Source organism: Poecile atricapillus, chromosome 5, assembly GCF_030490865.1.
Source record: "Poecile atricapillus isolate bPoeAtr1 chromosome 5, bPoeAtr1.hap1, whole genome shotgun sequence".
NCBI lineage: Eukaryota > Metazoa > Chordata > Aves > Passeriformes > Paridae > Poecile > Poecile atricapillus.
In genome coordinates, this window is record NC_081253.1 from 21,214,513 (window position 1) to 21,240,859 (window position 26,347).

Below are 26,347 nucleotides of genomic sequence, written 5' to 3' on the forward strand. Positions count from 1 at the left end.
TGAGCAGAACCTGACTGCAATTCATGGAATTTGAATCACACAGTATGACTAAATAGAAGAACCGCACCCTCGGAAAAAGTACAGAAGTACTTTAAAAGGTCACTTTTGTTCTCTCTCCCTATATGCTTACATACACATTTTAGGAAAAATGACAACAGGAAAACATATGAAAGGATAAGAGCATGAATCAATAATTAGCCAGTTAGCAACTTAGAATTATGCTGGAATAATAAAATGGAGGTATCTTAATAATGTGAATGTTGTTAATGGCTTATTAATTTAAAAATAATCATATTCTTATCAAAGCCACTGTATGCGAAGAGACTGTATGAGAACTGTATTTTTTATTTCTGTTTTGCATGGTCTTTAGCTTGCATTTATGTACTTTTCGCATACCATCCCCACAGGATTATTGCTGGAACAGTGCTGTAGTCATTATCTGACTGTAATCTACTTGTAACTTTATTTCTATCTAAATCTCTAACTTGTATTATTCCTCGGAAGGGCAAGTTACTATGTGTAAAAGTGTGAAAGAATAGGAAAGTTGAATTTATATGCTCCTGTCTCAGGGCTTCAGGCCCAAGGAGGGCGCCTTTAATGCTCCAGGACTAGTATGCAGCCACAGAGATTCTATCACAGATTCAGCGGACCCAATAAGTCCTGCTTACAAATTAATACGGAGTTACAACGTAGTCATGTATTCCTTCCAAAAACAGAGCAACTGAATACAAAAATCAGCAATAAGGTAGCTTAATTATAGCCTAATTTCTTCAAATGGGAACTATGCCTCACCTGACTTCAAGTACATGGAAATTCTGAAGAGCTGTTATGCCTTTCCTAAGGTTATGGGGAGCAAGACAGACCTACTGCATACTCAGCCAACATACAAAAAAACTATTAATTTCACCCACTTGGTTGAATTTTCCACAAAAATCACATTTCATTCAATACAATGTAATTTGAGAAGGGGACAGAAGGTTTTCCATAAATTTCTATAGCGCTGAATATCTGTTTTAATACAAGGAAAACAACTTTAAGAAATCATAGCCAAGTCACATGCATATTCTTCCCATTCACTTTGAAATGCGAAGACACATAAATAAAAGAAAAATACAGCAATAACAGAGAAACAGAACATCACAGATTAGGTATTTCCAACAGAGAATGCCACTCAGTAGGTATCTCCACAGGTATTAGTACAGTAGGGTTAGAACCAGAAAAACATGGCTTGCCTGTGGGTTTTATTTTAAAACAAAAACTATTCTGCTCATGTCAAAACGTGTTCATATGGAACAAAACATTTCCTGCAGTCCAGATCACTTCACTGCAAGGCTTTTTTCTCTGTTGCAATATCATCATGTGCCATTAATTTGCTACTTGAAAAAAAAAAAAAAAAAAAACAACAACCTGAAGCCTAACATGTATTTTTATCTACTTGTTAAAAAAAGTATGAGAAAAGCTCTCCATAATGGAGAAGGGAGGAGGAATGGAGGGGGTGGGAGACAAGAACAGGACACAAAAAACACCTTTTCCAAAGACTGTTCTAGGCAAAAGGGACATGTCATGTTAAACATTAGTCAATAGCTGTATACAAGCAGTAAACAAATTCAGCTCTATGAAAAAGGAACTACATCACCATTTAGTGGTTGCAATTTAGATTATTCTAGCGTGTAATACTTTAATTGTATAAAACAAAGCTGATGTCACAAACACAAAAGAACTTCTTGCAAAGCAAGCACCACAAGTAATTTTTATGCTGCCACTGATGGCTGACAAGTGATGAGCACTTTGTTCGAATTCATATACTTATGCATCTAAGGCAACAGGTGGCTTATAAAAAGAACACACTAAGAGCTTTTTAACTCTTCATTATCAAAATCTTTATAATATGTTTTATCATAATGACTAAACAATCTCTACAAATAAAAGCTCAACATACTAACTACAAAGATGAACTATGGCTCAGGGAAAATTATCCACTATTTTGCTAAAAGCAGAATCTGAGGTAAGGTTCTGGATCCCACTGACTTGAGCTCTGCCTACATTCAATGTATTGTAATTGCACAAAGTACTCAATACTTAAACAGTACCTTGTGATATATAAATTAAAATCAGTTTAAGACAAAAAAATATATATTTTGTATTTTCTTATTGTCTTCTCTGTACCCATCTCAAGCAATAGCTGAATATTGTAGTACCCTTGGAAGGAAATTTCTGGAAGTGTATTCAAGTTCTTAAAACCAATTGAAAGTGATGCATTTCAGTTGTTGCTTAATGTAGTTTTGGGCCAAGAGTGGCAGTACAGAAACAATGTGGGTTTTTTTCTAAATACTGCACAGTCCAATGAACAGTTCTGCTCTCTTTACACACACACACACAGAGTTATTAAAAAAAATAAAGCAGCTATGCTGCACAGAACTGAGGAACATACTTCATCTACATTTGCATTTAAGTGCAAAGGACTTCAAAGCAAAATAAAAGTCACCATAAACACAGAGATAATTCAGATTAAAAAAATAGAACTAAAATAAAATAACCTAGAGCAGTATTCACTGATTTTTTAAAAACTGGAAGGTAAGTTGAGACGACAAAAATGCAGTAAGAATACTAAAACAATCTTTATATTCTGCCTTGTAATTAAACTATGAAATAATCATCTGCTTATGATTAAAACATTTTAGTGTTTGCTGGTTTGGATAGATTAAACTCACATACAACATACTAGACTTTTTCCTCTGTATAGCAGTTTCACCATGCCATCCCTAACAATTTAAAAATATGACATCAATATTTCTTATCTTGTACACCACACACACAAATTTCTCTGGTGATGTACACTGGATTAATTTTTCTGCTTTTTGACACTTCAGAGAACCCAGAACTGAGTCTTAAACTTCCCAACTTTTAGATTCCCTCTGCTTCTTTCCTATTTTTTCTGAAAGCAATCAATCCCTCTCAGATAGCATACATTCCTCCTTTTGCAACTCTTTCACACACTCAACTTCCATTCCTACTGCTATTTAGCTTTGAGACATTAATTTTTACATCAAATTACCAAAGCTGGTGCATAAAAAAATGTGTCTAAGAACTGTTATCCGAGTAACAGTCATCTAGTCTAGTACTGAAATGCAAACCTATGGTCAAATATATTTTAAAACTCTAACTATTAAAGTGAGCTTGAGGTACAGAAGCTTCTGCCATTATCCATATCAGGAGAAAAACCTGTATGATAGAATGGGGAAATGAAAAAGGTAGACAGAAGGAAGAAAGAATGTTGTTTGATTTTGTAAAGAAAGTCTTTTCAACTAACTTTAAAAGAAAACAAGCTAGTTATGTATTACATGAATACACAGAAATTTAATTACATATCTCAAGCTAAACACTGAGGTTCTGAAGAATCTTCTTGCTATTTTACCAACAACAGATGAAGTTTCACTTTAACTGCAAAACCTAAAATAAGAACCAAAAGTAGCATTTCTGAGGTATTTCACAAAAAACAAATAAATGTTTAGCTTGATATTTTGTTAATTGTCTCTAGGCATGGATGCTCCAGGGTATTGTTTGAGGCTAGAAATCCCAGCATCGAAACTAAAGCAACAGTTTCCAAAGCAGCTCTTGCAACTACTGCTGATAAACATCCCGCATTTAAATCCAGCCCACTGCTAATTCTGTTTTCTGCAGAAGATAGCAGGATGAAAATTCATCTTGGAATACACTAAAAAAACACTGAGAGAAACTGAGTGGAGCAAATACAAAAGTGACAAGTTCCAAACAGAAAAAAAAACAACAAAAAACAAACCATAAGAATTTCTGTTGAGATGCCATTGATAACTGACTAATACATAACTCCTTGTAAACCCAAGTAGAAAAGCTGAACTTCATCTTCAGCCAAAGTGAAGCTGGACTTCATCAGGAGAGAAGAGAAAGTCTGGAAAGCATATTGAAAACATACTAACTATCTTTGCTGAAGGCTCACCAAAAGAAGTCAGCAGATTTCCACATCAATACTTCAGCATTACAACAGCACAAAGGCACATCTGCAACCAAACCCTGCATCTCAATAACATCACAGCCTAAGTAACAGTCATAAGAAAGTCAGACTTCTTGTTACTCCAATGGACAACATGCAAGGTTTGAAAGAAAACATCCCTAAGTCTTGTAAACTTAAAAGAAAGAAAGAAAGAAAAAAAAAAAAGGATGCAACTGCCATATTTTTATGGCTGCCTTTTTACAAACATTTTTCATTTTACCAATCTCAGCTTAGCGCTCCCCCAGCTGGAACAGCATGACTGTTTGCTGTATTACATATTAAATCTGATTAGAGAAATCACCTATTTTTAAGATAACCCAGCAAGAAGAATACAGTTATTTTTAAGACCCAAAACCCCTTTTAATACATGGTTTTACAATCAGTTCCAACAGCACAGAAGATACTGGCAGCATATCCATGAGAAAAGGTGTTGAGTATGGAGCCACTTCAGCTTGTGGAAGACCGTCCCATCCAGTGTACAAGTCTGGCACAATGTATGACTTGGAAAGGGACAGACACCTATTTTTCTAAAAGTGGCTGTAATAGAAACCAGGCTGTTCCAGTAAACAGCAATTCTGAAAGGAAACTGAACCAGAGGTTTTTCTGTTATTTTATTAAAGTGTCATAAATTCTAGTAGGCAAAGATAAAGGAACAGACAACCCAAGGGTCTCAGACAAATTTGCTTGATACAGAACAAAAAGGAGGCATATATTAATTAAGTCTTAAAACAGTGTATTTTAACTAACCCAGAAGCCTTGTTTAGTTTGTCTAGGATAAGTAACTTGCAGCCAGAATAAGAAACCCAAAGGCAGGTCCCTCCTGGTCTTCACTTGCAGTAGTTACTCCACCGTTCAGTACACAGCAATCAGATATGTAAACTGCTCCTTGTCTATTTTAATACTGAAGTGACATAAGCCTCAAAAATTATCACCCCAGCTCACCTGGTATTGACTCACCTGCATATTCACCTCCAAAGCAGCAACAGCCAACTCCTACAGCCATTTACAAACCCAGGGCAGCCCACGTACTCAGCTGTGTTAGGAAGCATCTACAATTCAATTGAGAAACAGAAGTGCTTCCAGGAACCTCTCTAATTTAAAGTTGTCCTTAAAACTCTGCATTAAACAAACAAAAAAAGCTACTTTCTCAAAAGCAACTTTCTGAAAGGGATGCTATAATATTCTCAGTTTACAGACTACTCACATTTCTGATACAATCATGCAGCTAATTAAAGTGAAAACACTCAGCCACTTATCTTTTTGCAAAAAACTGTTACTTTACCTTTTCTGAGGTAGCCTTCCTCTGACCAAAGGACAACAGGCTTTCACACTTCATATTAGAAAAACAAAACAAATCCATCTACATTACATTTCCCTTCAAGCTTTCAAGAAAGTCCATGAAACAGCAAATAAAAAAAATATTAATAAATTATTAAACTATCTCTGTTTTTAAAAAGTCAGAATACTCTACACCATCAGCAAAGACACCCACTCAAACAGGTACACATGTATTTCAGAAACAGTCACCTGAACACCCCAACTCTATCACACATTGACAATTCCTCTGAAGTATTACAGACAAAAAACTCATCTGCATTGCCTAAATAGCAATTACACCCTGCCAAATCACACACACAGAACTATAATAAAAGTAGTTGTAGGTCAAATAATAGCAATGACTCAGTAAAGACAGCCTGCCTAGTCTTTATTCTCAGGGGAGGGAGGGTTTACTGGTCAAGTACTTTATGACTCACAGTACAGTATATTAGAAATTTTCTATGTATTCTTTAGAATTGAGAGATTGCCCTTGTAGCTCAGTAGGTAGCTCTCCTGTTTCTGGCCTACGAGGTCATAGCTTTATGTCCCTGCTGAGGAAACTTAACAAGTTCCATCTATAAATAGAATGGCATTAGATGCTGCTACTCTAGCAAGGGTGGTGGCCTTTAGACAGGAAATTTCATGTTTTCATCTGTTCTGATACAAAAAAGAAACTGGACATAAAGAGGCATAGGATATTATGCTAAAGATGAATGATGAAGTGGGTTCCAAAATCCACTGCCACTTCAATTAGCATGATACTAACAAATCTAGCATTATCTAACTATGATAAAGGCTAGACAAGAATGCAAGAACAGTAATTTTCCTTCTCAATGAGAATAAGCAATTAAATAAAATTACAGACTTTACAATATTTGAGACTGAAACCTCATAGGTACTATACAATCAAAATTCAATCTGTGACACCAAGAGGCAACCTCGACATAAAACAATTTTTGGACTGTTTGATTAATAACAATGTTTGAACATTCATAGCTCTCTCTATCTGAAGAAGTATTTCCTTGAGATACATTTATTTAATTATCACAGATTAATACGATACATACAAATTTTTGCTCCTAATATCCATATATTTGGGGAGGCTTATGCAGGTCTCAGAACAACTACTTGTGAGAAATTTGAGAATGAAACCTATTTTAACACTTACCTGAGTTTATTTGTGCTTTAAACTGTAACTACCTGGCCCTAGAGGAATATGGATTAAGCTCAGGTATCAGTTTCATTTAGACTGGCAATGTAATTCACTGTTCAATAAAGACAAAGGCTACTACACTACAGTGATGACAATTTTCCAGCACCCATTCCACAATCTGCACCTACGTGCCCAGGAAAACAAATTCATTCCTCTGTTGGAGACAAAGCTGCAAACAGAATACTATGAACAGCTTTGAGGTACAAACCTACAAATTTTGTTCATGTACACACATCAAAAGAAAAAAAACCACCAACAATAAAACAGGAGATTTGGGTGATTTTATAATGGGATTTCCTGCATCTCAAACACACTAACATTATGTTCAAGGATGAGAACAGATCTTGCGATGTTCCTCTGCAATTTTTCAGCATACAAGGTTATTGCCCTTCCTGTAATTATCTTCTTGCCTAAGTGAAAAATCTGATTAGTTAAGTTTTCCACAGCTGGCCAAATTAAGCTAGTTGATCCTGCACTGGCTCTGATCTACCAAACAGGATGCTGGTGCACAAAATGTCTCCCTCCCTCTTGCAGGTGTAGGTTTCAAAGTAGTAGTAATTGAAACTGCATGAGAGAAGATTCACAAGAATCCCATCCTGGTCCTTTAATCCCACTGTCAACATTTTGGACAATAATGTACTAGTATCCAAAGCACATACATACAAGGCTCTTTTCTGCTCTTCAGATCCTTCTACAAACAACTGCTTTGAAGCATCAGCCTTCATCCTAAGTCTCTTTCCATGTTCTTGTATTGAAGACTAAGCACATACAAATGACAACAGCCACTGTGATGCTTGCTCTGGCTTGTAATCTACTTCAATTTCATTTACATCCACTGCCTTGGCTGCTGGGTGCTGCACTAACAAAATCCAATGGTTACTTCTCAAGAAGCTTCTTTGAGCAGATGTCTGTACAAGCATTTCTTCTCTCTACCAACATTATTTCTGAGCAAAAAGTCTGCTCAGTGCTTCCATCCTTGGACCCAGCGAGAAAAATCCAATGGCATTGGACAGCACTAGCTCTCCAAGATGGTTAAAGCTAGTACATGACACTAAAGACAACTCCATCTGTTTCCCTCCAAGAAATCTTGTGTCAAGGCAGTACTTCTTTGGAGTAAGTCTTCCATGACTCATTGTCTCTTCAAATCCCTTTTTTATCAGGCATTTTGTGGGGGTTTTTTGCCTCAAATTGAATACTGCATCCAAATGGAAAAAAAAAAAAAAGAGTTTATTCAAACATGCTTCCTTTTACTTCACATTACAAAGGGGAGTAAAGCCTTGTATGCATATGGAATTCCCCTCTAGAATGTTGTTTGCCTCAGAGCTTAATTTCACCTGCCTTGAGAAGGAAATGTCCCCAGACTTGCTCAGTACCACAGAATGTGGTACAGCACCAAGAGTGTTGCAAAGGCCTGATGAGATGCAGCTAGGGATCATTCACTACATGCGCATTCTGCCTCTGCCTGCAGGTACAAAACTGCTGCTGCAGGGAGGAGATCTACATGAATAAAATCTCCGAAGTAAAACACAGCTAAGCAACCTCTGAAAAATCCTCCTCTCCTGCAACAAAAGCATTTTTCCTAATGAGGAAAAACTAATGATAAGCAAATTTGTATGTATCTCCATAAATATTAATCACCTCCCTTCTCTTCCAAGGCAGTGGGCATAGTACTGGAATGTGGAGAAGTAAAATTCAAAGACAGGTAACACATGGCCTAAGACAATTACTCCTAGTTTGTTTTCCTTCTGTGACCTGACATTCTGAAATTACAACCTGCAATGCAAAAAGAGTCTTGCAAATACAAATTATTTCACTTTTGGTGATGATTTTTCTGATAGGAGCACAGGAATGCCATATTCATAACTCTGTGATCAGAAAAATCTCCTATGCAAAGCCTTTTCTCAAAATCAATACACCATACAATATTCAACCGAAAAAACCCAAACAAACATACAAACAAAAAACCCACAAGCATTAGATTAATACACAGACACAACTGTCAGTCAATATGGAAAGCTTTCACAATTTCTGCATTTAATACGGAGAAGTCACTGAAAGTCAACTGAAAGTTCAGCTGAACTACGAGCCACTGCAAGTGTTTTATTAAACAGTAATTCAGTTGCTCTAACAATAAATAAGAAGAGAAAATTTCAGCAGGAACTATCATAACTCAATAGCATACACCAATACAACTTGACTGTGTAACACTAACAAGTTTGATATGTGCAGACATTTTTAACTTTGGTAGCTAAGCAGTGAAAGGTTTGTATTTGTAAGCAGGCAAACCTTTTTTAGCAGGTGTCAATTACACTTAGTAATATAAAATAAAATCAAAGCATCTTCAATAAATGGAACCAAAATATGTCAAAGACAATAAGAATTTTTTTTAAGACATATGTTTACATAATTTCAAGGTGAATTTTGACACTATAAAGATGAAAAAGGAGCTTCAGATATTAGAAGTGACAGAGTCAAGCTACAGCTGCATAAATTGGGCCACTGTGATTCCCAAAGCACAGAACACACATGCTGGAAAGATGAGATGTAAGTCATACTTTGTTCACTGAAATGTTAGTGCAGTGGAGTGTGGCTAAGTGATATCCTCACATGCCTCCTCTCAGCAGCAGTCAGATTCCAGGAGCAGCAATCAGCACGTATGGCTTCTTGTTAGAGAACATGGGGAAAAACTCATCATGCCTCAAGTATATAAAAGCTACAGATGATTTGCATCTTTATATAGAAAATACACACATTTTTACAGGAAGTCAAAAAAATAAGTGAAAAAAGAGGATGTATCTTATTCAGTTAAATAACTTTTTCATCACTTTGATTTTTGCGGGCAAATCAAAACACTGGCAGTATTACTAAAAGTTACCATTAACCTTCATGATGGTAAAAAAATAAAGTCAACTTGATTTTAAATGCTGAGCAAAAATCAGCAAAAATATTGTCAAACTCAGTTTTGATTAGTGCTTTTTTTCAAGTAAGAATAGACTACACTCAGCTGACATGATCCATAGCTATCAAAGCTTTAAGTAATGACAAATAGCTTTAGAAGTTACCTAAAACCCCGAAGGAGGCAGAACCAAGGGGTGGACTAAACACTTCCAGTTTTAACAAATGTAAAACTGGAGTAAAAGCAATTGAAGCTCTCTAGGAACCCATTCGAATTGGTCACACCAGTCACTTCCGTAAGACCCCAGGGGATGTTTACCTAGCTTCATAGTTCTTTCACTCTTACCACAAAGAACAAGATTTCACGGATTATCACTTACCAAACTCCCCATCCTGCTGCTAAGAGGCAGCTGGAGCTCCTCTGCTGTGAAGTCAGAGCACTTCCCAGAGGAGCAAAGCAGGAGCTTCCCAGCCCTACCTGCCTGCACTCCTCCAGCACCAAATCACCGCTGGCAGCTCACACGATCCTCTGCAGGACTGGCACACCAGTGGATTGCACAGGTGAGCTCTCGGATTCTTCCAGAAAACCCAACGTTGCCTGCCCTACTTTAAACATTGGGCATCCAACCCTGATGTTTTTTTATTAATTGAAAAGGAGCATTTGATAGCAAAGTACTTTTACAGACAAGCTTCCTCCCAAGTCCTGTACCTTTGAAGACAAAGACTGGATTTCATTAAAGAAACTAAAGTAAGAGAAAAACGTGGAACATATTTCCTAGAAAACTAGGACTGCAGAATATCAGTGGGAAGAGAAATTCAAAAACATGAAGAGGCTGTTTAACATCCACTGTATGTTCAAAAACTTGACAGAGATATAGCAGGGAGGGACTAAATACTGATATCTACCATTTTCCTCAATGAAGTATTGTTTAAGTATAATTTGTAAATTTACATTTGTAACAAAGTTGCCATTTACAGTTCACCATACAAAGAAAATAATTTGCTGTAAGTACTTGTGACCAATCTGCCATAAAAGTTGAAAGGTGGCTAAAACCATTAAACTGGGGAAGAAACACTATGATAACCTTCAAACAGCCTGCTTTCTGTCACCACAAAAAACACTGCTGGCTCAGTTAAAACTGCAGTACACCTGAAACATGGAGAACAGAACTGTCAGAAATGTTTCAAATTAAACTGTGAATCTTGGAAGATGAACAAAGCCAAAAGTACCTTGCTATGCGATTGCAAACACCACTATCCAGGACAGTCAACCATTTCAAAATTAAATCTCCCATTCACTCAGTCAGTAAGTAAGCAAGTATATCTGTCTGAGGTTTTCATAACTAGGTGTGACCAAAACTAAATTACACCCCTACCCTTAAGAAACTAGGAATTTTTCTTTTTAAAGTGTGTAGAGACCAACTGATTTAGTAAAAATATCAGTAAATAATTTTCAGTGTAGTCTTGTGTAGTTTTACAGAAAAAAAATCTATAGAAAGTATCAAAACACCAGAGTAGATTGCTCTATTTTGCAAGGGAAAACTTCATTGTCTTGTTTGTTGAGCTAAGAGAATCTACTCCATACTGTCACTAATCATGTATCATTTATAAAAATACAGCAGTGCTCAACACAAACTTGACTCTCCTTTTACTTCTCCTGTTACCCCGCCACGTGTGGTTGCCATGTGTTGCCCGTTTCTTTGCATATATTGAAATATACCTTAAGCACATAAGCAATGTTTTTATTGATTTAATGGAAACCATATATCTCAGGAAAATTCTAACAGAATATAGAAATTTGAAGATTGAAAATACACAGCCATTTGAAGATGGGGGTATTGTCTCCTTTTAAATGAAGTAAAGAAAGTAGAGAATTAGCCAGCCAGGTGGAAACAGATAGCATTCTCCCCAGCTTTATGCCATGTAAGAGCTCACCTGCTTACCTTGTGGTCAGGCAACAAGCCTTCTCCAAAAAACATCTCAGAACACAGAGGTAACAGCAGTGTATTGTTATAGCAGCTAAAAAACACACAAAGAGACCTTCTGTCCTAAAGAGAATGCAGTTTAACACATCCTCAATAAATAAAGAAAAAACAATCAAACCTTTCAGCCTACAACTATAAAATACCTACCCGAAGTTTGTCTCATCAAACTCAACTCCCTTCCTATCAAGCCATTTTCTTACCTATTGTTACCTTAATCAATACAACTTGGTTAATTCTCAAACTGCTTTCTGCAAAATTACCAGCTGAACCAAGGTAAGTCAAAACTCAACAAACCTTTCTTCAATATTCAGGCATGCGGAGCTAGAAGTCTGCAGCACAAATCCACAATGACCTGCTTCTGACTTCATGCCTGGTATCCATAAAACAAAAAAGACCAATTCTCTGAAGGACTCTGCTTCCCATGCTGGCCATTACCACAGCCATTAGTAGTGCATATCACAACAGCATAAAGACAGAGAGCAACACTTTCGGTGCTCAAAGGTGAAAATGTGTTCCAGATCAAGATAAAATAAAAACAAATACTGAATTTTTCATGCTTTGAAAATGCACAATATCCAGATCACTTCCTGTTACAGCTCCTCTTACCATTTTAACATTCTTCTCTTCATCTTCAACACCACCTCCTTTCCAGCTTGCTGGCATACAAGTTTCACCCTCCAGTCCCCTGCCTATTGCCCTTGAAAAGGAGCAGCCTGCCTGAGTTCTTCTTAAACCACTTTCTACCGTGACTCCAGAGATTCAGTGTTCAGCGTCCACCCACCAGGCTGAAAACTGACTGTTGGTTTCAGGGCACTGGTACCCAAAGATACACAGTTCATCAGGAACTTGGACCAAACCCTGTTTACTTTTTTGGTAAAAGTCAACAAAGAAACTTCATCATCTCAGGATCTGCAAAGTTTAAGGATTTACAAAAGCAGCAGATTTCTACTTCCATTTCTGCCTTTTATTAACACATTCCATTCCTCCTTCTTCATGAAATTAAACAAATAAACTTCCATGCATTGCTGGCAAAAGAAAATACAAATCATTACTGCAGATTTCCAAAAACCCAGTTTCTTATTAATTCTTCAGTACGAGGCTAATGAAGAAAGGCATACCTGTTAGACGGCAGAGGATGAGGATTGTCTTGGCTGGAAAAACCCAAGAACTGATGGCTTTGAAGTTAATAGTAGAAGTTAAATTGTAATGAAAATTTGCTCCACAGTTATTACAACAATTCTGTTCTTAAGCTAGAGAAAACAGGTAAGTAAGTTTACATACGCATCAGATGAAAGATCCCATCACAGGCGTTAATGTGAGACAAGAAGGAATTTCCTAAGCCTTGTCCAGTGTGGGCTCCTTTCACAAGGCCAGCAATATCCACCACATTCAAAAATGCTGGAATTTTGCTGAAATATGAAAGTTAGAAGTTTCATTACTAAAGCATATTAGTCAAAGTTTTTGGCACAGAAGTAAATTCAGAACATGAAAATCCAACAATTATTTTCTGGAACAAGTTAAACATCACAGTATGGAATGCATAAGACAAAATTCCCCCCATCCCATGTAAAACATCCATTCTCTAAGTTCTCTGTAAATATTTATGTAAAATTAAGTAAACTAGTTTTGAAGTGTGGAATCATAAAGACTATACAATAACCAAGCAGGCCTGGAAGACTGAGGCATAAATATGTCGTGCAATGCACAGTTTTCTCAAGACCAAAGGGATAAGACAGAAAAGCGCACTGCACTCTGCTATTGCACACCTCCAGGGTTACCATTTAGTTCAGTAGGTTATGTAACCTTCTAAGAACAGCACTTTTTTTTTTTAATACAGTGCCGATTAAAATTAGCAGTGATCAGGGTTATGCAAACAATTTGGAAAAAAAGCAGGTAAATTAAAGTGGAATTATAATATAAACAGCTGTGATGTTTTCCACCATAGTGAACAACAAAGGGTTAAGCAGACATTCACAGGACGTTTTATACAGCAATAACAGTATAGTCATCAAGTCAAAATTAGCTGACAAAAACAGAAAAAAGCTTTTGAAGTTATGGGAAATTTATAGACTGCAAACCTTCTATCCTCCACAAATTCTCAACCTGCTAAAAAATGAACAAATAACGGGCATTAAACTTTTCACGTATACTCTAAACCAATTACTTCTCAAAATCCAGCTGAGTCAGGAACAAACCCAAAGAAACCACTAGAACTTTGTGATAAGGTGTTGACTAAAAGCACCTTCATATGCTCTATGCAAATAACATCAACATCATGAACAGTGGCAGAGACAGAAGCACACTGAAATGCTGCAAACCCCTCACTTGTGAACAGCCAGTAACTGCGCCCCACCACCATCTCAAGATCTCCAGCTTGATGGCTCCAAAATAAATAGCTGGAAGAGTAGTTCATTCCCATCAAACACTTCATCACCATTATATTTCATTAAGACCATGCTAGGGCTAATACACTGGCTCACTATTTTACTGGCAGTAAGTATAGCAGCAAACAGCCAAACCCGCAGCTTTCACACCCCCACGGAGAGGGGTGTGACCGCCCTGAAGCCGACATGAGCTATGCAGTGCTGCCCACAGAGAGAAACACCCACAAAGGTGAGAATGAAGGTATGACCTAGGCAGTATTACACTTCTGAAATATTTTCTGTCCACCGCCCAAACCGAGCTTTATTTTCATTAGTGTGACCGCTTGCTGATAAATAAGTTTTTTCAAATTCTGAAATATTTGACAACATGACTGCTGTCAAATCTGTAACTCCACTAGCAGGAAAATCACCCTTCTCATCACAGTGCCTGGTATGGCAGCTAGAGCCCAGTGAGAAAAAAATGTAGTTACAGAAATCTATGGATCATTGTCCCTACTCTGAACAACTGACTTAGGTAGAACAAAATATTCCAACTTTTTTTTTCGTTGGTGCTACCCCACTTCTATTTGACCGCAAATAAATCAGCAGATGTGCTTCCTCACTTCAAATCAACTCTCTAATTTGGGGAGAGATGATTCACTAGAATCTGTTTGATTTTATCAATTATTTCTGGAAGACTGGTGACCTAAAGGTTTTGTTTTCAATCTTGCTCTAACTCTTCTAAAGAAAAAATATTTCTTTCAAGTAAAATAATGTCACAATACAATATGAGATCTGGACAAAATCCTTCTGTTTGTGAAGATGAAGTTCAAAGTATCACTAAACCTGTCCAGTATAATAAACTAGGAACTTAATGACATGTTTCATGTAATTAATATTTTTGTGATGTACTCAGAAAGAAGCAGTTATGTAACACAATACAGTATGTTACTTAAATTCAGGTAACACAATAGTGACTTTAAGATTCACTAGGCCCACGAAAAGAAGGGCCCATCCTTGGGAAGACAGATATGGTGTGCTGCAAGTTTATGCTGTGGAATGCAGTCAAAATAACAGGAATATAAGTACACCCCGATTAAAGTAATTTTGCACATTTCACATTTTTGTCCCACTATGTTTCTTTAACTAGTAGTACACAAACATAGAACAAACCCTTATTTAAGACACTACCAAGAGTAATTCTAATTCTGAAGACAGAAGCCGGTAAATATTAATGCATTAACCCAGTAACTCCTTTTGCATGATACAAACAGAACTTAAAACACTTCAGAAGAAACCTGGGGAAACTTCTCAGTCCTTGCTTTTTGCCTCGTATCTACTCACTCAGAAGCAAGACTGAAAAATGCCACTCTTTAAAGCACTTCTCCATTGTCATTTTAAACTGTGTTTTAAGGAAAACAAGGCCGGTGTAAGACACATGCTCCCCTCTCACCCTTCTGGTAGGATTAAGCTCCTGGCTAGCCATCAGAACAATTCACACTTTCACTACAAAGATGCCACATTAGAGCAAGGGAGATACCTTCATATGCAGAAGGCCACTCTATCACCAGAATCAAGCTCATTTGCTGCACAATGGAAAGAAAACCCCAGCACATTTCCTTCACAGTTAAGTAATACAAGCAAGAGACCTTTGAAGTGTGTGGGTTCCCAGGGGCTTTCTCACCTTCACTTCAGGTACCACAAAGCTCACATTTCAAGCAAATTAAAACTATCCCCACTACAGACACCTTCTGGGGTCTTAATCTCTGTTTCACGGCAGAAAGATGAATACACAGAAAAGCAGAAAAAGGCACAAGCTAGGCACACTTGCCTGTACTCTGAAGGACAATGAGTAAACATTATGAAACTAAATAAATTGAAAACACTGCACAGAATGGAGGGAAAGTACTGTGCACCTTGAGTAAGGTTTATTGAAGACTTAACTGCATTTTGCTTTTTTTTCTCCTCCTCTAAACAAATTAATTTCCATTTCTTAAGATTCGTTAGTCAGCATTAGCATAATGTCACTGAGTCTCAAATGATCATCAGGAACAGGTGGCATCAACTGATCATTTGTACAAATCAGTGCAACACCGATCTACCATAAAGCATGTCACAAGGATTTATAATATGAAACAGAACACCAAATCCAGAAGTAGCTCTGTATTTTAACCATATATATATAATCCTTGAGTAGGGATTTTTTACCTCACTTTGAAAACCATTAACATTAAGTTTGTGTTAGTGTACCACCTTCACTGTATGAGCAACCCTGCAGTAAAGAGCACAAGACTCACTGGGCCAGACAAAATACAGTTTTGCAGTCCAGTGGTTAGGGTATTTTCAGGGATAAGAGGCTTATGCACCTGTAGGGTGACATATTTTGCAGAAAAGAGAAATCCTTCTTCCTTTCTGAAAATTCATACAACTTAAGAGTCATCTGTTACTATTCACAAATGACATGAAGTAAAACCAGCAACACAGAAAGAGAACACGTATATTGTGAAATCTCTTTGAGAGCCATTCAAATCTCAGTCTGTCCTCACTGCTATTTTTGGCTCATTTCCAAACAGAACAGTTTGGAACTCCCTCTTCCAGGAGAGTGTACTCCAAATTACAGCTCCCGCAATCAATCCTATAAGCAGTTTTGACCAATGTAAGCAGAACCCCTCACTGGGCAGCTAAAAGAGTCTGGTTCCAAAAAACTAGGTACTGCCGATAAACCCTGGTCATTTCTATGCAAGAATGATTTCATTAATAGCATTTTATCCATGGTACTGACAAACAAGCCTTGAAGCTAATGACACATGAACCAGAAGTGAAAAATCTGCTAATTAAATTGTGCTTATATGAATTATAACAAGGTAAGAGATTCAGTGTGGATTACAACACATACTCCATGTCCTGTACCAAACACCCGCATTCTCAAACTATTCAGTAAGTTATTACACCAACAAAATACAACTAATTAAATTTTGCCTTCTCCCATCAGGCAGAAAAGATGGCTCAAATCATCATTACTTAAGACTTTTCATTCACTGCTGGCAAGTAAGCAATGCTAGAACACACATCACAGCTCAGCTGATTTAGACAGGCTCAGAACTGAAGACAAAGCAAACTCAGTACAACCTAAGGAAAAAGAACATTAACAACAGGATATAGTTACCAATTTCCAGTAATTATCTATTTAAAAAAATGGGATTTTTTTTACAGATGCCAATATGTTGGAGTTCCAGCCTGCTAAGTTATTGATCTCTCACTTTGAAACTACACGTGGTTTTCATTTACATAAACCCTCTTTTTAAACACAGTCCCACATGATGTCCGTCAGAAAATCCCACTGCTGAACTGGTTTCTACAAAATGCTTTCCAGCAACTGATTACATAATTTTGACTTTAAAACTTTATAAGGTATCTGAGTATGCTATCCTACAATGAGTTCAAGGGAACTTTCATTTAATATTGCAGAGGAGTTTCACGATCTAGACAGCAATGGGATTTACTCAGATTTAGTTCAGTAACCATGACTTGAGAACTAAAGATCCAAATGAATTAATTTTATCAATCTGCAATGCAACGAAACAAATCAAAGCAATCTGCTGACAAAAAAGACAGAGATCCTGAAGTATAACAGACATTTCTGGAGTTGAAGAGGAGTAGTTGCAATTTAGATATTATTCTCCTTTGAGATAACCAAAATTGCTTTAAAATTTAAGTTTGAAAAGGACATCCAAGATAGATGAGAAATAGTCTAGGTGGAATAGAAATGTTTGTGGTTGCAATAAGCTTTGTGTTTGTGAACGTGTATAAGGCAACTCACAAGTGCAAACAAGGAATGAAACAAATACTGACAACTTTTTAAGTAATTTAATTCATCCCTTCTCTGAACACACTCCTGCTTATAATCTCATCTGATTTTAAGCAAGGGAGGAAGCAGAAACATAACTCTTTAAAAAAACACTTTTTTATTAATATTTTCAGACAGGCTGATTCCTGTCAGCCAGTGCAGTAACTAGGTGTAATCACTTACAGTTAGGCTTTATGTTAATTACCTTAGGTTACAGTGCTTCTTCTGGAATACTTCTCTTAGTTTGTCATGCAGCTTAAGGCAGAAAAAATGCAATTAATTGCAGTGAGGAGATTATTGGGTCAAAAAATCAATGAAATAAAGAGGAAACTGCAGTTTCCTCTACCACCTTAGTGAAAACCATTTTGAGGCAGGACTCCAGCATCAGCTGAGGCACATCTCCTGGTCAGGCACAGCACACTAGAACTGTGGCAACAGGCTGTGGACCTGTGGGCTAAGACTGGTGGGTACATACACCCAGAGGCCTTCAAGCTGTTTGTCAGGACACAAATCACTGTTCAAATTACTTGAGTTTGACATACTTACACTAAAAAAATAGTTCTAAGTTTAAGGTGATTAAGCAGCATTTTAATTAAATTTAGAACAAAAAATACACAAAAAAATAGCTTTATTAAAACTTTTATTACGTTACTAAAATTTCTTCAGATGTACTATATACACAGTTGTTTTTTCGTGTGAGATACCCATCACTCCTAAACACACTGTGTCCCATAAAATATTAATTGCAGTTAACAGAGCAACTCTTTCTGGCTTCCATGTCATAATTTTCATGTCAGGAGCTACTGGTTGAGATGAAAAACATCTCTTTTCCATTACAGAATTAGCAGACCTTATCCTGCTACCTACTTAGTATTCATAGATAGGTGGGGGAAAATACACCTTTCTGCTTTAGTTCCTGCTGAAGTGAATCAGTCTACAGAAAATACTCTCTTTCCAGTTACTAAACCAGAACTAATCCAATCATTAGTTTGTAAAACCTTGCTTGAAAGTACCTGTACTGCAGTAACAGGGGTAGGAGGACAACAAAATAAAAAATCAGCCATCTCCTTTCTGAGAAAGCTACGTGTGGGCACAATGTAACAAATGAGTTTTCACTGAGCATTGTATGAAATTTACAAGAAACAAATAAGTAATTTAAATACATATATAAAGTTAGTAACATACTATAAACAAATACCTTAAAATAACAAGCATTCAGAATTGTGTTTAATATATTAATATTTTTTTAGTATGCAGTTTCATTCACACCAAAAAGCAAGCAGTAGTAAGACTAAAGCTCAAAGAAATCATCTATATCATTTGGCAACAACATAGCAGCTTTTACTCTAAGTTCTTAAGAGCCCACCTTCTGCGTACAGTCTATATCATTCAACTTATTTATTGTCAACAGTCACATACATCCCACTGCTGCAGAAAGAAAAAAAGCACAGGTTACAAGTTCTGCCAGTGTACCTTAATCAGTTAAGTACAGATCTACCTGTTGATAATAGTCTCTGAATTTTTGCCTATGTGATTTCACGTACAAACAATTTCATTTCTAGTTATTATCAGTCAGCTTTCAGCATGGTCTAACAAGTAACAGCACACCAGTCAGTCCCAACCAAGCTGAGGCTCTCCTCTTTTGGAGGGAGGAATGGATCTTTGTGGGTACGGAGGAGCCCGCTGGGCCCGAGATACTGGCCCTCCCCTGGAGAGGAGATACTTCTCTGTAAGAGCGACACAATGTCGCTCCCAGGGGTCTTTGAGTTAGTTATGCTAAACTGTTGTGTTTCATTGGTGTTCCCCCTGCTGTCCCACCCCGATACAGGTATCTCGGGCTTTCCCCCGCCCCTCTCCTTCCCCATAAATATCCCGGGTTTTCCTCTGTTCGAGAGATTCGCTGTTACCGGCACCCTTCGCCGAAGCTTTGCCTGAATAAAGGCTTGTGCCTCGGTGGAACGCTGGACCAGCTATCTCGTCCCTGCTTCCTGTGTTGCCTGCTGCCGCTGCTGCCGAGCTGAGCTGAGCTGAAATCACTATACTATTACTGAGCTGAGCTGGAATCACTCGACTGCTCGAAGCTGCTCACATGTGCTTCGGGCCAGCCTTTCTCAAGGCTGCTTCTGGAGAAGTCGCGGTGCTCCGGGCTTTCCGCCGCCGCGGCAGATCTTCAAGCAACAAACTGTACCTGAAGATCCCAACTCTTCCTCCAATGGCAGAAGAGCCACAACTCATACCAGTGAGGCCCTGGCAATAGAGTCAGTCTCACTGCAGCAGAGCAATCCCAGCTCAGTGGGACAGACAGCAACTGCCAGCCCAGCCCAGCCCTGTCCCTCTCCCAGCTCACGGCAGGCACCAAGGCAAGATCACTTTGTCCTATCACTCTATCTCAGTTAAGACAAAGCCACCAAGACAAAATGCTTTTCCCCATCTCCCAACAATGACTGCAGTTCTGTGAAGACTAAGTGTAACATATGGGAAATAAAAATCCAAATGCTTTAGATTTTGAAAGACAAAATCTTGAGGCTAGACAAGAGTCCAATTTAAAGAGAATTCACTGTTTATAAACATGCTGTGTGCACAGATGGATTACATCTACTAATCTAAACAAGTAGAAAATTACCACAGAACATATTACATAAAGATGAAGAACAAAATCAAGACTATACAGAGAAATTAAGACATTTAAATTACAATTCAGTAGCCTATCTTTGTGACTACAGCCTTCTTTTCCTGAGTTTGTCTCAGGCAGACAAGCACAAACAGCCCAGTAAGCTCCTTCAGTCTAGTGTCCTACTGGACTACCCCTAATTATCTCTGCTTTATTACTGTTGCAGTGAAATACAAAAGTCATATAAGCAGCATAAGTGAACTCCTAATAAGGAGCTGTACTATCCACTAATGCCCACATCCATCCCAACTTTAAATAACAAATGTCTGTAGAAGGTCAAAAGACCCTTCAAATAAAAGCTGATTATCCAACTTGTTATCAAACTCAGTATATTTACTGAATGCAGGCTCAGTAAAATAAAATGAAAAATATTTTCATTAATATTTTAGAGTGATGAGGGGAGAGGGAGAGAAGAATAATTTGCTAGTTGGAGAACACACATGCAAGTATTTACAATACTCCCTGTCCTGTAAAGATAGATGGCCAAAGGCAGGGTGAGGGGAGAGGTAATAATCTCTTTGTCACTTCAACTATTAATTTGGGAGTAGCTGCTCATTGCTAAGTGAGAAGAAAAAGGGATTACTGACATGGCCAAAGCAGCATTAATAGTACAAGCTAGAAGAAAACTGTCAACCAAATTTAAATGCCACACAATTATCTCTGCACAGTCAACAGCCTGAAAGCTCTGCCTCTAATTCAGCAGTTTTGTTCTTAAGACCCATGCAGTAACCATCATGCTTAACACTGACTTGAGCAGGAAAAACAAGATAACATGTTATAAGAATCCACCTGAACAAACAGCTTCATGTTAATGCAGTATTTTAAAACTGCACAATAGTTACAGATGGAAACAGCTTCTTTAGACCTAAAAATTAAGTCAGAAAATAGACTTTTGGTTAGCAACTAATCAATCTTTTTTAACTGTGGGTGAGATCCGGCACTAAAATTGAGGCCTAAGAGTTGAAAAAAAGTACACACGTGCATGCTACCTTGCCCTATGATTTATGTACACTCACTTGATTCAAGATATATCTGCAAGTAATTGCAAACTAAAATAAATGAGTCACAATTCCCTATTTAAGCTTCTGTTTTTTGAAAGCACCTTAAATTTTGCTGTTCAAGCTAAGAAAAAAAGTTTCCACATTGAACATACACAGCAGATTCCAGCCAACAGCAAAAAAAATGATGTGACAAAATGAATACACTCCTAGAATAATGAAAGAATCAGAAGAGATGAAGTGTAGGACTATCCTTGGAGATATCACAGAACAAGCAGCAGAGCCTACTAAAAGGAGAGAAAATCAGGGACAAAATAGACTGCCCATAAAACTTATTGCAAAATAACTGAGGATGCAGGGATAATGACAGGTACTTGTTTAGCTAAATATATGTATTTATATAGGTGTGTATATATATATATAGGCATATATATATATATATACCTACAGCACATACAATATTCTGAATGTTTCAAAGTATAGGGTGGAAATCTTTCAAATGAGCAACCTTATGACAAGTTCAGTATGTCCGCTACTGTTCATTTTCCAAATCTCTTCAGAAGATTCTCCAAGACACCTGGGAGCAACCACCTTCAAAGACAGGGACACCAAGCACCAAATGGTGCTGAGCAATGGCTGAGAGCTCCTACATTTATCATTCTTATACAATAAAGGTCATATTGGGGGCATCAGAAAGGTATAATCCAGGGAGACATATAATTTCACATTCTAAAACAGATGTCAGTAACAAACTTCCAGACATTACAGTTACATTAAACTTTTATAAAAGTTTTTGGTTCAGTAATACTATTTCAGCTGCCCAACTGAAGAAAAATATTAAAAATTACCTCGGAGGTTTGTGATACTGGCATAGGAAGTCAAATCTGTCATCTGGCACAGGTACTCGACTCTCATTTGGATCAATAGTACAAAAAGGAAAATTTTCCGCTGCCGCTTGACTCTTTGTTAACACATTGAAAAACGTCGATTTCCTATAAATGACATACAAACGTTTTTAAAGTAGTTCAATTTAGAAACATTTAAAAGTACTGGATTAAACCACATCTTGTTGAACCCAAAGCGATACTGAGCTTTCCATTTACTTGAACAGCAGTGACCATTCCCCTGATTCTAGCAGAAGACACATGCATCTGAAATGCCCCACTGAAACCCAGTGATGTTTACCTCTCTTCCCTATCCTTTAAAACTCCCCTAAGTACATTGCATACACGTGTAAGGAAAAAAAAGAAATTAAGTCAAATGCAATGCACAGCCCACTGGCTATTTCTCACTTTCTTCAAGTACAGTGAGACACTAGTAAAGATGCTTGAAACTTTTTTTTTTAACCAGTTTTGTCATGACTCACCCTCTCCACAAGTATATTGTTCCTTCAGATTTATTTGCAATGTAACACTATTTCAGTATCTAAGCAATAAAAGTCAACAATGAAAAGACAAAAAAAGTGGCATAGAAAGCAAACCACATCAGTTAATCAATTACAAATAATCTTTTGTGCATAGGAAGACACAGTTATACCTTACCACACTATTTTCATCCTTGTTAAATATCAGTGGAAACAAGACTACGAGTACTCTAGCAGGGGAAGAAAAGAGAACTTTCCCTTAAACCAAGTAACAGATTACCTTGTTAGCTGGCATTTATTAAGAGCCATATTCCTGATTTATTAACTCACAAATCTTCTACAATAAATATTCAGGTTGTTGCGTTTTTCAGAGCTGCTCTGCATACAGCCAACATGCTCAAAAGTCACTAACAATTTTCTTTCAAAGTTACATCATAATATAATTGAAAATACTATTTATGCCCATTGACATGCAGTACAATGCTACGGCTAATTAGTTCCTCTATGGCGTACATCTTAGCTACATCCTGAAAAATAGAACAAATGATAATGAAAACGTAAGAAAATAATGCTTCCAACTTTAAGACACGCACAAAAGTTTGGCCTCTAACTTGTTTAAGATTTAAAGACTGAGAATGCTGAGACCTTCTCTTAGTAAATAGGATACACAAACTAATACCAAAAAGTTTTACATATATATCCTCCAGGTGATCAATTCATCCTCCTTTTCAAATACAACTCCTGTGAGGAGCCATAACGAATACAGATGAGAAGCATGACAGAAATCAATTATTAGCATTCCATCATCTCTTCCAAACTATCACTTAGGTTTGTCTTACTACAAACTCCGAAGAAGTTTTAAGAAAGTACCCTTCACCGCTAATGACACGGAATAATTAACCCCTTCCTGGGCACATAGCCCCAAAATATAAAAGGAATTTGCTACGCACGTGTGCCGAAGTATTTGCATGAAGACATGCATTAGACATACACAACAGTGAAAGCAGGGAAATGCAAAGGACATATTGTTTTATAAAACTCAGCAATTACTAAGATTTTTCTTTTCTTTAAGCCCTTCACTATTATCTTGTCCAGACTTGTACACGCCTGCCTATCGCTGCCAGTTTTGCGTCACTCCACCTGCAAGTACTCCCAGCTAAATAAAGATGGAAGTCCATCACGGAGCAGCAAGACTTGTGTCCCTCAGCTCGTATCCGCATCTGTCTGCACTCAGACAGCGCCTCGGGTCCTGCCCCGGCGTAGGGACAAACGCGGGGAGAGCGAGGAGCCTCCCCGCCCGTCCCCGAACACCTACCCCACGTTCGGCAGCCCGACGATCCCGATCTTCAGGGACGTCCCGAACCTTCCGATAATCGGGTGCGACTTAACGCCGTCGCCTCCCTTTTTCGGGGGCATCTGCAAACACAGAGGAGGGCACACTGAGCTCCCCGCGACACCCCCGCGCACCCTCCACGCCCCGTCCCCTCCCGGCACGGCGCAGCGGCCCAGCCGGGGCCTGCGCCTCCGGGAAGCCGAGCGGAGACACCCGCGCGGCGGCGGCGCCCGGGGGCGCGGCGGCGGCGCCCGGGGGCGCGGCGGCGGGCGGCGGCCGAGCGGGGCTCCCTGCGGCCGGGGCGCTGTGGCCGTGCCCGAGGTTCCGGCTCACCTCGGCGCGGAGCCGCCTCGGAGCAACGGCGCCAGCGGCCCCTCGCACGCGGACGCGCCGGCGGAAGGGGCGGGGCCGCCGCGGGGCAAAGGTCGCGCCGGGCGGGAGGGGCCAAACCCCGGCCCCGCCCGGCACAGCGCGGCCCGCGGAACTGCGGAGCGCCCGCAGGGGCACGACCAAACACCACGGTGAGAACTGCACCGTGGCACTGAGTGCCACATCCAGTCTTTCCTTAAAACACCTCCGGGGACAGCACCTCCACCACCTCCGTGGGCAGTCCATTCCAATATCTAATCACCCTTTCTGTGAAGAAATTCCTCCTAATGTCCAGCCTGAACCTCCCCTGGCACAGCTGAAGAAGACCGTGTCCTCTAATCCTGTCACTGGGTGGCTGGGAGGAAAGGCTGACCCTTCCAGAGAGTTGTAGAGAGTGATAAGGTCACCCCTGAGCCTCCTCCAGGCTAAGGTCCTGTTTGCCAACGCATTAATCCTGCACCAGAGCAGGAGGCGCTGGAATATGAAATGCCCAATGCCCAGAGAAGTGCCATCGGCTTTTTGGATTCAAAGGAGCGCTGGTGCTTACGCACACCGCTAGATTTTTGTGCATGCTTATCTAGATTAAAAGGTGTACGCTCAGGAGGAGACCCTTGTGTATACACTGTGATTGATTTACAACAATTTACATGGCAAATTAATAAACTAATCTAGCAATAAAATAGGTTATGAAGAACAGATGAAACATTTAAAATCTATGAAAAATTAATTGCAGAACATGTTACAGAAGTCAGATCAGGACTCTTCCAAAAATTAGACATTTTCTTTAACTCAGGCTCTGCATCTCTGAACCATTAGACAGGCACCATCAAGTGTTGCCTGCTAAGAAAATTGAAGGAGAGAAGGCAGTAAAAACTATTCTTATAGCATGCCCTATTTTAAGTCCATAAGATAAAATTCTCTAAACTTGAAAAACACCAGAGTGAAGGAGTCAAGGTGAGAGTATCATCAGATATATATAATCTCAATCACAGTCAAAGGAATATAATATTGAACATTTTTAATTTTTTTTTAAAGAAAGGACACTTTTACTAAGCCTAATTTGAAATTATACATAAAAATGTCTTTTACAACTTTCATACTCAGTGACATGAGATTTTTGCAACAGTAATATTGAGGAAGAGAATGGTGTATCTGCTCAAAGTTTTTCTATTAGTATAATGATAATAACAGTTCTTGCTGGTAATATATTTGTGTGGTCTTTCTATTGTCTTAAAAACTATCAGTGTACACTTAAGAGGAGAAAAAAGTATTTCTAGTTCAGATTCAGATACAGTTACTTAGCTGTTGAATAAAGCTAATGGATTACTACACCAAATATTCAGTAAAATTGAAATTAACATAAATTATTTATAAATAAATTCAGCACAGACCCTGCATCCTTCATATCTGTAAATTACAGTCTTCAATAACCAAATTTAGTTTCGTTTTCAGGAACAAAATAAAAAACATTATAGTTTTCCATCATTCTGAAGTTCAAGACACTTCTTGTCCTGAAAGTCACGTTTTGCAAGACTATTTCACAGCAACAGTACAGGGTGGATTTCCCTACCTCTATTACTATGGCCACAAACTTTCTGAAAGTCTACTTTTGTAGAGCTTTTCTGCTTATTAAATTTTCCCACAATCCAAACATTTAATCAGTTAATTTTGTGGTTCAATCTAGGCACAATAGTTCTCAGTAGATGAACATTTTGTCTTCTTAAAATAAAAATACCTTATTTACCAGTTTGTAAGCACAACACAGGCGTAAGACATAAGCACTTTGATGCATGAAGAAAAGAAGTGTATGTGTGTGTTTCTGTATATATACAGACACAAATAATAAAGTCTACTATAGGTATAATTCTGATTTTAGCTGTTGGGGAAAACAGCTGAACTGGAAGAGAAAAATAAATTAAAATCCTGCCTACTTTTGTTGCTGTACTTCAATGTGACTACATAT

The 26,347-nt window shown here is 38.2% G+C and overlaps 1 protein-coding gene across 2 annotated transcripts in view; it reads right to left on the bottom strand.

The window, feature by feature from the left end:
- OLA1 (Obg like ATPase 1) overlaps positions 1-24,443 on the bottom strand; it is a 94,966-nt gene extending 70,523 nt beyond the window's left edge. Inside the window, exons 1-4 of one of the 2 annotated variants that reach the window (XM_058840575.1) lie at positions 24,349-24,443; positions 23,998-24,098; positions 22,168-22,311; positions 12,722-12,849 (exon numbers count right to left, since the gene is read on the bottom strand). In XM_058840575.1, coding sequence (XP_058696558.1) covers positions 12,722-12,849; positions 22,168-22,311; positions 23,998-24,098 — 373 coding nt within the window. In that variant the 5' untranslated portion in view covers positions 24,349-24,443. Of the gene's footprint in view, positions 1-12,721; positions 12,850-22,167; positions 22,312-23,997; positions 24,099-24,348 lie in introns of those variants that run through there. The other variant, XM_058840576.1, reaches the window with a different exon arrangement.
- Between the last annotated feature and the right edge of the window lie 1,904 nt (positions 24,444-26,347).